This window comes from Natator depressus, chromosome 23, assembly GCF_965152275.1.
Source record: "Natator depressus isolate rNatDep1 chromosome 23, rNatDep2.hap1, whole genome shotgun sequence".
NCBI classification, from domain to species: Eukaryota; Metazoa; Chordata; order Testudines; family Cheloniidae; genus Natator; species Natator depressus.
The window spans coordinates 3,558,493-3,571,120 of record NC_134256.1 but is presented as its reverse complement, the minus strand read 5'-3'; the positions used below and the strand labels follow the sequence as shown (position 1 = coordinate 3,571,120).

The window sequence follows — 12,628 nt, the reverse complement described above, 5'->3', positions numbered from 1 at the left end:
TAGGGAAGGGGGATCCCTGGATCAGGGAAGATGGATTACAGGGGAATCCCTGGATCAGGGCGGGGTTAGAATCTGGGGGGAGGGAAGGAGGCTGATTTAAGGAGGAGGAGGGGAGGGATGAAGCCCGGAGCGGGGCGGGGTTGGTTGGGATGGAGGGAAGGGGGATCCCAGGAGCAGGGCGGGGTTGGAAATCTGGGGGGAGGGGGGGGATGAAGCCCGGAGCAGGGCGGGGTTGGTTGGGATGGAGGGAAGGGGGATCCCAGGAGCAGGGCGGGGTTGGAAATCTGGGGGGAGGGGGGGGATGAAGCCCGGAGCAGGGCGGGGTTGGTTGGGATGGAGGGAAGGGGGATCCCAGGAGCAGGGCGGGGTTGGAAATCTGGGGGGAGGGGAGGGATGAAGCCCGGAGCGGGGCGGGATTGGTTGGGATGGAGGGAAGGGGGATCCCAGGAGCAGGGCGGGGTTGGAAATCTGGGGGGAGGGGAGGAGGGCTGGTTGGGGGGGGGGGGACTCCTGGGTGTGGGAGGGGGCTGGGAGGGGGGAGGGGCCCCGGGCTCGGGGTGGGGGAGGGGCGAGATGCAGCACGCGGGAGAAGCCAGGATCGGGGCAGGGGGTCCCTGGCTGGGGGAGGGGCCCCGGGCTCGGGGTGGGGGAGGGGCGAGATGCAGCACGCGGGAGAAGCCAGGATCGGGGCGGGGGTCCCTGGCTGGGGGAGGGGCCGAGGGGGGAGGGGCCCCGGGCTCGGGGTGGGGGTGGGGGAGGGGCGAGATGCAGCAGAGGGGAGATGCTCGCCTCGAAGGGGGGAGGGGCCCGAGCAGGCGCGGGACGGGGACGCGCCCCGCACTCACCGTCTCTGCGGCCCGTCCGGCCCCGGCCTCGGCCTCTGCCCCGCCAGCCTCACACCGAGGCGCCCGTACCGTAGCCCACCGCGCAACGCCAGCGCGCACGGCACGCCACGCGTCAGCGCGCAGCCGCCTCGCCATTGGCTGCGGAAGGTCGAGTGGCAGCGGCCGGGACCAACCAGAAGCTCGCGGCTGCCCTCGGTGGGGCGTGGCTTCCCGCGCGCACGACCGCACACATGCGCAACACTCGTCCCCACCTCGGCCTCGGGCTCAGCTTCGGAGCCTCTGACTGGCTTTCAGTCCTGTCACTCCGAGGTTCCACAACCAATGGCCTGGTGGTATCGCGGTGACGTAACAGACTGGGCTGTGGCGTTTGAGCGTCCGCTTGGGCGGAACGAAGACCGCCCCCGCCCCTTTCTCCTCCTCTCCCCTCCCTCCCTTCGCCCCCCCTTTCTCCTGCCCCTCCCCTTTCTTCCGCTCCGCCCCTTTCTCCTGCCCTTCCCCCTCTTTCCGCCCCGCCCCTTTCTCCTGCCCCTCCCCCTCCTTCCGCCCCGCCCCTTTCTCCTGCCCCTCCCCCTCCTTCCGCCCCACCCCTTTCTCCTGCCCCTCCCCCTCTTTCCGCCCCGCCCCTTTCTCCTGCCCCTCCCCCTCCTTCCGCCCCGCCCCTTTCTCCTGCCCTTCCCCCTCTTTCCACCCCACCTCTTTCTCCTGCCCTTCCCCCTCCTTCTGCCCCGCCCCTTTCTCCTGCTCCTCCCCCTCCTTCCGTCCCGCCCCATCTCCTGCCCTTCCCCCTCCTTCTGCCCCGCCCCTTTCTCCTGCCCCTCCCCCTCTTTCCGCCCCGCCCCTTTCTCCTGCCCCTCCCCCTCCTTCCACCCCGCCCCTTTCTCCTGCCCTTCCCCCTCTTTCCACCCCACCTCTTTCTCCTGCCCTTCCCCCTCCTTCCGCCCCTCCCCTTTCTCCTGCCCCTCCCCCTTCTTCCGCTCCGCCCCTTTCTCCTGCCCTTCCCCCTCTTTCCGCCCCGCCCCTTTCTCCTGCCCCTCCCCCTCCTTCCGCCCCGCCCCATCTCCTGCCCTTCCCCCTCCTTCCGTCCCGCCCCTTTCTCCTGCCCCTCCCCCTCTTTCCCTCTCGCCCCTTTCTCCTGCCCTTCCCCCTCCCTCCGCCCCGCCCCTTTCTCCTGCCCTCCCCCTTCTTCCCCCGCCCCATCTCCTGCCCCTCCCCCTCCTTCCGCCCCGCCCCTTTCTCCTGCCCCTTCCCCCTCCCTCCGCCCACCCCATCGCCTACCCTTCCCCCTCTTTCCACCCCACCTCTTTCTCCTGCCCCTCCCCCTCCTTCCGCCCCGCCCCTTTCTCCTGCCCCTCCCCCTCCTTCCGCCCCGCCCCTTTCTCCTGCCCCTCCCCCTCCTTCCACCCCGCCCGTTTCTCCTGCCCCTCCCCCTCTTTCTGCCCCACCCCTTTCTCCTGCCCCTCCCCCTCTTTCCGCCTCGCCCCTTTCTCCTGCCCCTCCCCCTCCTTCCGCCCGGCCCCTTTCTCCTGCCCTTCCCCCTCTTTCCACCCCACCTCTTTCTCCTGCCCTTCCCCCTCCTTCCGCCCCGCCCCTTTCTCCTGCCCCTCCCCCTTCTTCCACCCCGCCCCATCTCCTGCCCTTCCCACTCCTTCTGCCCCGCCCCATCTCCTGCCCTTCCCCCTCCTTCCGCCCGGCCCCTTTCTCCTGCCCTTCCCCCTCTTTCCACCCCACCTCTTTCTCCTGCCCTTCCCCCTCCTTCCGCCCCGCCCCTTTCTCCTGCCCTTCCCCCTTCTTCCACCCCACCCCATCTCCTGCCCCTCCCCCTCCTTCTGCCCCGCCCCTTTCTCCTGCCCCTCCCCCTCCTTTCACCCCCCCATCTCCTGCCCCTCCCCCTTTCCTTCTGCCCCTCCTCTTTCTCTTGTCCCTGCCATCCGCTTACTCCTCCCCTCCCAACTCCTCCACCTCCTGCCCCTCCCTCCCTCTCCCATCCCCTTACTCCTCCCCTCCTCCCTTCCCCCTCTCTCTCCTTCCGCCCCTCCCCTTTCCCCCAGCTCCTCCCCCTCCTATCCCGTTACTCCTCCCTTTGCCCTGTGGCACCGTCCTCCCCTCCTCTTTCTTTCTTCCCCTTCCCCAACTCTTCCCTCCCCCCACCCCCACCCCACTCCTTATCCTCCCCTCTCCTGTCTCCCGCTCCTCTCTCCTTTGCCCAACCCAAACGTTCACAAATCACGAGACTGGCTTCAAAATCACGAGAGTTTTTGAAATCAATCAATCAGTCAACGTCTGGCCTTCCTCTGCCCTGAAGCCTGGGGGGGGGGTGTCACATGTCCAAGCTTTTCCCTGTGACCATGAGGCCTAGACACTTACAGCTAGCGTCAGCGAGGAAATCGACCAGCAGGGCTGTACTGGGGGGGGGGGTCACTAAATCCCGAGAGCCGTGGCAGTGTCAGCCCCGCGGAGCGGCATATATGTTCGGCCTTTCCCCCCCCCCCCGGTTAGCTTATGTCTCTTTGGAGGTGGCTCAAGTGCAGCTAAAATCCCTGACAAAATAATTTCTTGTTAACACAGAGGGAACGCTGCCTGGAGTCAGCTCGGGCCATCCAGAACACCGAGTTCAGCAAAACTCAAACCTCTCCAGGAAGCGCCGAGCGGCTTTCATTTCAACCGTAAATGTCTAAACCCAGGAATTACAGAGCTAACCTGGTCTCGGTCTGTGTCATGCAGCGCCTGGCACGACGGGGCCCTGGTCTCGGTCTGGATCCGTGCAGCGCCTGGCACAACGGGGCCCTGATCTCCGTCTGGGTCTCTACAGCGCCTGGCACAAAGGGGCCCTGATCTCCGTCTGGGTCTCTGCAGTGCCTGGCACAATCCCTGATCGCAGCCAGGGCCTCTAGTCTCTCCCATCACACACCTACAAGATCTAACTGTGTGACTGGGTCCTAGGCTATGCCTGGTGCAATCCCCCTTTCAGTGGCAGGGGTGGCTGTCGGTGGTTGATTGACCACGTTGCCCTGGTGTAAAGGTGTGTGCAAGGCGCAGGGCACAGCGGAAGCCGTGTGACCTGCGTGCATCTCGTGTGAAGCTGGCAGGGAGTGGTGGGGGCGGGGATGGGGAGGGGGGCAGGTGGCCGTTGGTTCAGCTCATCCAAAACAGGATGTGGTGGCACATGGGGAGATCTGTGAGCGCCCTGGGGCTGTGCCAGTCCCCCTCTGCCCTTTTACTTCCCAGTCGCCCTTTGTGCTGTCTTCCCCCCGCCCCCCTTGCCACCGTTCCCTTCCCCCTTTGGCCCCTGGAAGGCAAACCCCTTCCTCTTTCCACACATGGCCAAACCTGCCCTGCCCTCCCCCACCCCCACACTTCCCCCTCTTCCCCCAGCGGATCAGTGCTGTCAGAGTGTCCCCGACCGGAGGAACTGCTCTCTGAGCATCCTGTCACAAGGTCAGCGCCAGCCCAACTTGCAGCGAGAAAGCCGAGAGTCAGGCCGCCCAGCGCTGGGAGGGCAGAGATCGTGGCAGAATGGTCAGGCCGAGCACTGCTTCACGCCGAGGGGGTCAGGAAGGGAGGCGGGGGGGAGCATTGGAGGCAGGGGGTTCCTTGTGGAGCAGGTGTTGCGTGTCCCCACTCCCCAGCTCCCCTGCAAAGCTTGGATCCGGGATTCGGGGCGTGTCCGAATTGAGTCTTTCGCTCCAAGGGGCTGGGGTGGGGAGGCGGGAGGCCATGTGCCCATGGGTGGCAGCTCTGGGCCCCGCACCCTGCAGCAAGAGGGGTTTGCAAGCGCCGAGGTTTCAGCGGTGTCGCGTGGCACCCACAATGTCTCTGGGGTGGGAGGCGCAGAAAAGGTACCTGTGCCAGGGGATGCCAGGCAGCAGCCTGTGGGTTGGGGAAACTGCCCACCGGACTCCTCTGGGGGAGGCGGGAGAGCCGGCGCTTAGCAGGGTGCCAGTATTTGATGGCTATCCCGGGCGCCCCCCACGACCCTGGGGTCAAAGGCGGCTGGGAAAAGTGGCTGGTTACAGGAGAGTTTCTTCACCTGTCATCTGTGTATCAACCCATCCCCATCCCCACCCTCTATGTGGGTGTGAGACTGGGTGTGTGACAATGGGTGTGAGTCTGTGTGTGACAATGGCCTTGTGTGTGACAATGGGTGCGAGTCTGTGTGACAATGAGTGTGTGTGAGAGAGATAATGGGGGTGTGTGACAATGGGTGTGGGTGTGACAATGGCTCTGTGTGACAGTGGGTGTGAGTCTGTGTGTGACAATGGCTGTGTATGTGACACTGTGTGTGTGTGTGACAATGAGTATGTGTGTGACAATGTGTGTGGGTGTGGGTGTGACAATAGATGTGTGTGAAAATGGCTGTGTGTGTGACAATGAGTGTGTGCATGTGAAAATGGCTGTGTGTGTGACAATGGGTGTGAGTCTCTGTGTGTGTGACTCTGTGTGTGTATGTGTGACAAGGGCTATATGTGTGACAATGGGTGTGAGTGTCTGTGTGTGTGACAATGGCTGTGTGTGACAATGAGTGTGGGTGTGACAATGGCTGTGTGTGACAATGGGTGTGAGTCTGCGTGTGTGTGACAATGGGTGTGTGTGACAATGGGTGGGCATCTGTGTCTATGTGACAATGGGTGTGTGGGTGTTTGTGCGTCTGTGTGTGTGTGTGTGTGACACTGGGTGTGCCAGCAGAATGACATGTGTGAGATTGACCATGTGTGTGGAGGGATGGGGGATGGGAGGCGTGCGCGTGTGCACTTCTCAGCCAGTGGGTCTCAGCTGAACAGACCATGAAACATTTTGGGCCCACAGCCACAATGGCTGCCCCCCCCTCCCCACCACAAGGGGGCAGTGACCTACACGCGCGTGAGCTCTCTCTTCCCTGTGCCCCGGGCATGGCGCGTCCCCTGCAACTGGGCAGGGCTCGGCCAGAGCGGTGTACGCTTCACGATGGGCAGGAGGAGGCTGTTTCCTCGGCAACAACCCTGGGCTACTCCAGGCCTGGCCTGTCCCAGCAGGGGGCGCTGTGGGGTGCAGGGCAGGAACGCTGGCTGTGGGGCAGAGCTCCCAGTTTCTGCCAGCAGGGGGTGCTGTGGGGTGCAGGGCAGGAACGCTGGCTGTGGGGAACAGCTCCCCGCCCCTCCAGTTTGGGGCTGGGGGGGTCCCGCAGGGAGCCAGGCTGCCCCAGCCCCCTCTCACGGCCAGTCTCTCTGCAGTCGGACTCCCTGGTCGTGTGCGATGTGGACCCCGCGCTCAAGGAGAAGCTGAGGAAATTCCGCTTCCGGAAGGAAACCAACAACGCGGCCATCCTCAGTGAGTGCCCCCGGGCCGGCTCCCTCCCCAGGGGCACGATCCCCGGCCCTTCTCCGTCTCCCTGACCCCCAGTGTCGCTCGCCTTGGTGGATCTTCCGCTCAGCCTGTGCCCTGGACAGCTGCTGGGGCCAGCTTCTCCCAGCAGGGGGCGCTGTGGGGAGCGGGGCAGAAGCGCTGGCTGTGCGGGGAGCCCCCAGCTACTCCAGCCCTGGCCTGTCCCAGCAGGGGGCGCTGTGAGGAGCAGGGCCGGAGCGCTGGCTGGGGATCGTTCAGAGTCCCGGAGGGGAAGGCCATGCTGCTCGGGTACCTCCTGGCGGAGGTGGCCCCTGTGCAGATCATGACCCTCGCTCTGTCTCTCTCCCCAGTGAAGATTGACAAGGAGCGGCAGCTGGTGGTGCTGGAGGAGGAATTCCAGGTGGGGACCTTTCACGCCCGTCTTCCAGCTACCTTTGGAAAGCTCAGTTAGGTTAAAGGCCCCGCGGGCAGCAGACCCGTGCCTAGCTCCTCCCAGATGCCGCTGTGTCACAGAGCTCCCATGGCGCCAGAGGGGCTAGAACCCAGCTCCTCTTGCTTCAAAACCCAGCCCCCTTGCCACTGGAGCTAGAGAAGGAACCTCGTAAGCACCATAGGGGAGTATGGGGTGTGGAGGTGGCAGTCTGATTGTCTCCACTAGAGGGCAGCGTTCTCAGGCTCTCACGCACACACAGAGCAGGTGTCAATTGCTCCAGCAGGGGGCAGTGCGCACACACACGTGCAAACGCACAAACACACACACAAAGCAGGGGTCATCCCCTCCAGCAGGGGGCAGCAGGGATGGACAGACAGACAGACAGACACACACACACACACACACGCAGAGCAGGGGTCATCCCCTCTAGCAGGGGGCGGCAGGGACGGACAGACAGACAGACAGACACAGAGCAGGGGTCATCCCCTCCAGCAGGGGGCGGCAGGGACGGACAGACAAACAGACACACACACACACACACCCACACACACACAGAGCAGGGGTCATCCCCTCCAGCAGGGGCGGCAGGGACGGATAGACACACACACACACACACACGCAGAGCAGGGGTCATCCCCTCCAGCAGGGGGCGGCAGGGACGGACAGACACACACTCACACATACACCCAGGTCCCCATCCCTCCAGCAGGGACACACGCAGAGCAGGTGCCAATTGCTCCAGCAGGGGGCAGCAGACACACAGAGAGCAGGGCTCATCCCTTCCAGCAGGGACAGGGACAGAGGACACACTCACAGACACACAGAGCAGGTGCCCATTGCTCCAGCAGGGGGCAGCGTGCGCACACACACATACACACACACACACTTTCACTCTCCCTGCATCTTGCCCTCTAAGGTTGAGTGCCCTGCCCTTGTGGGGGGGCATGGCCCCGAAAGGAACCCTGCTCTCTTTCCAAACAGTGGTTTGCGTTCTGAGTTCCCCGCCCGGCTGCATGCGACATTCCGGCAGCGCGTCGAGAACCCGCGCGGGCAGGAGGAATAGAAATTGAATTTACCATGGAATGAAAGAGCCCCGGGGAGGTGCCACGGCGCGCACCAGTCAGTTTCATACTTAATTCGATCCGAGCCTGCGGTTTTTACAACCTGAATGAAGCTGCCACAGTTTCCGGCTCGCTGCACTGGAACAAGGGATTGCTGCAGCGCTGAGGTCAAACGCACCGTGGAGACTACGAAGCCTGAGTTAGATCCCACCCCGAGAACTAGGACTGACCCAGAACCAACTGCCTGGGCCCCGTTATCTAGGTGCTGTATGTAAGAAACGCATAGAAAGTCCAGTCCCCAAAGCGCTCACTCTCTCTGATGAGAGGAGAATGAAGGTCACTTTACACCAGTGAGGGCAATATCTTTAGCCTCACAGAACGGGAAACTGAGGCACAGAGCAGGGCCATGACTCACAAAAGCCTGGTGTTCTGCGTCCCAGCACCCTGCCCATTAGACCATACTGCCTCTTGCCACCAGTTTCTCCCATTGGTTTCAGATCAGGTTCACTGTCTGTGTGACCCATTCTTCTCCCCTCGGCTGGCTGGTCTATATAAAAGGAAGCAACTTACTACTGCCACCAGTTAGTGGAGTAAATTCTTTATTTAGAGATTCCAAGGCCAGAAGGAACCATGGTGACCATCTAGTCTGACCCCCTGGATAACACAGGCCAAAGACCTTCCCCCGAATAATTCCTAGAGCAGAGCTTTAAGGAAAACATCCCGTCTTGATTTAAAGATGGTCTGTGATGGAGAATCCACCCCAACCTTGGATTCCCTTCCCTGTTAAACCGTTAAATCCATGGCTCCGTTTCCCTCAAGATTTCCCTCAATGGCTCTGATGCGCCTTTCAGCCGTGAGCTCAGCTGTTGATCCAGGACCTTGGCATGTCTCTGGGGGAGCAGCAGCACCCCAGAGTCTGTCTCCAGGTGGCAAAATGCCACAAAAGCAGTTCCTCTGCGCACCAGCGTTGCCCCTCGCCTCTGGGTCTGTGCCCTGGCAGCTGCAGGAACCTCCCGGCTCCCTGCTGGCCTGTGTAAGGAGCGGCCCTTCCTGCCCTTCCACTGGGCCACCCCTCCTACCGCCGCCCAGCTTGGGAGAGAACCCAGGAGTTCTGATTCCCAGCCCCCCGCCCGCTCTAACTGCTAGCCCTCACTCTCCTCCCAGAGCTGAGTGTGGAACCCAGGAGTCCTGATTCCCAGCCCTCCCTGGTCTAACTGCTAGCCCCCACTCTCCTTGCAGAGCTGAGTGTGGAACCCAGGAGTCCTGATTCCCATCCCCCGCTGCTGTGACCTGCTAGACTCCCCTCCCTTCCCAGATCTGGGGAAAGAACCCAGGAGTTCTGGCTCCCAGGACCTGCTTTGTTCTAACCACTTTGCCAGGCAGGGCACGGAGTCAGAACTCCTGGGTTCCACATCTGGCTCCGCCACTGACTTGCTGGGCAACCTAGGTCAAGTCCCTGCCCTGTTCGGTGCCTCAGTTTCCCCATCTGTACAATGTGGGTGACGGGGAGCCTCCTTGTCCTCTTCCTCACTCTGCCATCCCCCTTAGTTGATGCAGCCTTTGGCGTCTCTCCCACAGGACATCTCTCCGGAGGAGCTGAAGAGCGAGCTGCCGGAGCGCCAGCCCCGATATCCTTCTGCCGTGGGGCGGGGAGGGGGCATCCGAGCCAGCTGGCGGGGCATGGGTCTCGCACATGGTGGCAGGATGCCAGGAGTATGCATGAGGGATGTGTGTGTGCGGGGGTTCCCTGGGACCATCCTCGCCCCCGGGAGAGGAGGGGTACCTGGGCTGTGGGCAGGGGAAAATGTCCCTTGTCCCCAGCTTGGAGCAGATTTGAGATCAGAGGGGGCTGCAGGGAGCAGCCAGGGGATCAGAGCAGCAGGGGGCAGCGCAGAGAGGGAGAGGAAAATGAGCCCCTCTTGTGAGGGGGTGTACCCCACAGCTCCCCTGCTTGTGGCTCTGCAGTGCGGTGGGAGGCTGGGCAGGTGCCCCAGAGCTTCAGGCTTTGGGCCAACCCGTCCCGGGCCCTGCAGAGCTGGGATCCTGGGAGATCCCAATGTGTCTGAGAGCTGGCGGGGCTGACATGGGTGGGGGCAGCCCAGAGCAGGTATCGGGGCGGGGGCAGGACCAGCCAGGAGGGTGAAGAGACGGAGAAGGATAGAGACAAGAGCGTTTCGGGGTGGCCCAGCTCAGCCGAGAAGCAGCTGCCTCCTTGACTGGGGCTACCTTTGTGGTGTACAGTTATAAATACGTCCATGATGACGGGCGCATCTCCTACCCGCTCTGCTTCATCTTCTCCAGCCCCGTCGGTGAGAACCAGGGGGAGTAGGGTCTAGTGGTTAGAGCAGGGGGGCTGGGAGCCAGGACTCCTGGGTTCTCTCTCCAGCTCAGGGAGGGGAGTGGGGTCTAGTGGTTAGAGCAGGGTGGGGATGGGAGCCAGGATGCCTGGGTTCTATCCCAGCTCTGGGAGGGGAGTGGGGTCTAGTGGTTAGGGCTGGGATAAGGCTGGGAGCCAGGACTCCTGGGTTCTATCCCAGCTCTGATAGGGGAGTGGGGTCTAGTGGTTAGAGCAGGGGGGGGGCTGGGAGTCAGGACTCCTGGGTTCAATCCCAGTGCTGGGAGGGGAGGGAGGTCTAGTGGTTAGAGCTGGGCACCAGGACTCCTGGGTTCTATCTCTGTCTCTCCCCATGGGGCAGGGTGCAAGCCGGAGCAGCAGATGATGTATGCTGGGAGCAAGAACAGGCTGGTGCAGACAGCTGAGCTCACCAAGGTACTAGGGCAGTGATGCCCTTTCGGGCTCTTCCCATGGGCAGCGCTGGCATCCCATAGCCCTCTGCACCCCATAGCCCCCTCACCCAAGCTGCCAGCCACATACCCATGCCGGGGCTGGGTGGGCTACCCAACCTCTCCCCTCTGACCCACGTTGGAAGGGGCTGTCACTTTCCCCTCCCCTGCACCCTGCTCTGCCTTGTCCCAGGGCCGGGGGGCTGCCCTAGGGCATGGGGGTCTTATCGCTTCCTCGCCCCCGGGGCCTCCCACCCATCTGACGGGGACCTGCCCTCATACCTGGGACCTAGCCAGGACCATCCCTGGATTGCCCCATAGATGGGATCCCCCAGCCCCTATAGCTGGGATCGGTACCTCCCCCCAAAGCTGGGATTTACTGCTCCCCCATTCAGCATCCACACCCCTGGACCGAGGCTCCGCTCTGGAGGACCCCGCCTTAATGCCCACCCCAGCTCCATCCACCTCTCCCCCCGCCCCCCAGGTGTTCGAGATCCGGACCACAGAGGACCTGACCGAGGAGTGGCTGCGGGAACGGCTGGCCTTCTTCCGCTAGGGGGTGGGGGGGGCGGAGATCCCCCTGACTCCACCGGGCCCGGGACACCCCCCTCCCCCAGCGACTGGCAGGGAGGCAAATAAACCACTTGAGACCCAACCTGGGTGTCTGGTCCATGTCTGAGGTCTGTCCCTGCTTGAGGGGGGATAAGCCTGGCCCCTCCAGTGTTGCCTGGGTCTGCCCCTCCCCCCATTACTGCCTGGGTCTGTCCCTGCTGGGGGGCTAATGCTGCCACCCCTCACCTGCTCTCAGTTCTGAACTCCCCCCTCCCATGGCCTGGGCCTAGCAGAGATGCCCCCCTCCCTGTGCGGAGCTGTAGGGTGAGCTCTCGGGGCCCACCCCACTCATCCCCTCCTGCCTCCCCCCCTTGCCAGGCCCTAGTCTCTATTTCATGTTGGCTGAGATGGGAAATCAGAGGTGAGCGTGAACCCCCCCTTCTCGCCCCTGGGGAGGGTCCCTCCAGGGCTGGGCTGGGCTGGGTGGGAGGGGGAGCTCACCCGGCCTGTACTCCGGGGGATACCCCCATTCTCCAGCCTGGCGCTGCATTCCAAGGGAGAGCGCCCCCTACTGAGCCCCCCCAGCTACTCACAGGGCAGCCCCCGCAGCCTGCGTGAGCCGCGTCCTGCTGTCTCTCCACAGCCAGGAGCTGGGGATTTGCAGTTCTGGGCGGGGGGTTTCAGGGGGCAGCGGTGATTGGGGGGCGGGGAGGAGATTGGCTAGTAGAGTGCTTGTCTCTGAGAGCAGGGTCCCTCTCTCTCTCTCTCTCTCTCTCACACACACACACACACACACACACACACACAAAGCAGGGCTCATCCCCTCCAGCAGGGAGCAGCAGGGTCACACACACACCACACACACACACAGCAGGACCCTTCCCCCCCAGCAGGGGGCTGCAGGGTCTAACACACACACACACACACACACACACAGAGCAGGGCTCATCCCCTCCAGCAGGGAGCAGCAGGGTCTCTCTCTCTCTCTCACACACACACACACAGACACACACAGAGCAGGGCTCATCCCCTCCAGCAGGGGCAGCAGGGACACACACGGACACACACACACACACACAGAGCAGGGCCCATCCCCCCCAGCAGGGAGCAGCAGGGTCTCTCTCTCTCTCTCTCACACACACACACAGACACACACAGAGCAGGGCTCATCCCCTCCAGCAGGGGCAGCAGGGACACACACACACACACACACACACAGAGCAGGGCCCATCCCCCCCAGCAGGGAGCAGCAGGGTCTCTCTCTCTCTCTCTCACACACACACACAGACACACACTGAGCAGGGCTCATCCCCTCCAGCAGGGGCAGCAGGGACACACACACACACACACACACACACACACACACACACACAGAGCAGGGCCCATCCCCCCAGCAGGGAGCAGCAGGGTCTCTCTCTCTCTCTCTCTCTCTCTCTCACACACACACACACACACACACACACAGAGCGGGGCCCATCCCCCCCAGCAGGGAGCAGCAGGGTCACACACACACCACACACACACACAGCAGGACCCTTCCCCCCCAGCAGGGGGCTGCAGGGTCTAACACACACACACACACACACACAGAGCAGGGCTCATCCCCTCCAGCAGGGAGCAGCAGGGTCACACAC

The 12,628-nt window shown here is 63.2% G+C and overlaps 1 protein-coding gene across 1 annotated transcript; it reads left to right on the top strand.

The window, feature by feature from the left end:
* The first annotated feature begins 4,265 nt into the window (after positions 1-4,265).
* Positions 4,266-11,091, top strand: GMFG (glia maturation factor gamma). Its single transcript, XM_074937309.1, has 7 exons — positions 4,266-4,361; positions 6,053-6,149; positions 6,515-6,564; positions 9,237-9,286; positions 9,885-9,967; positions 10,355-10,428; positions 10,927-11,091. The coding sequence occupies exons 1-7, from the start codon at positions 4,359-4,361 to the stop codon at positions 10,996-10,998; spliced, it is 429 nt and encodes a 142-aa protein (XP_074793410.1). The 5' UTR covers positions 4,266-4,358; the 3' UTR covers positions 10,999-11,091.
* The last annotated feature ends 1,537 nt before the right edge of the window (positions 11,092-12,628 follow it).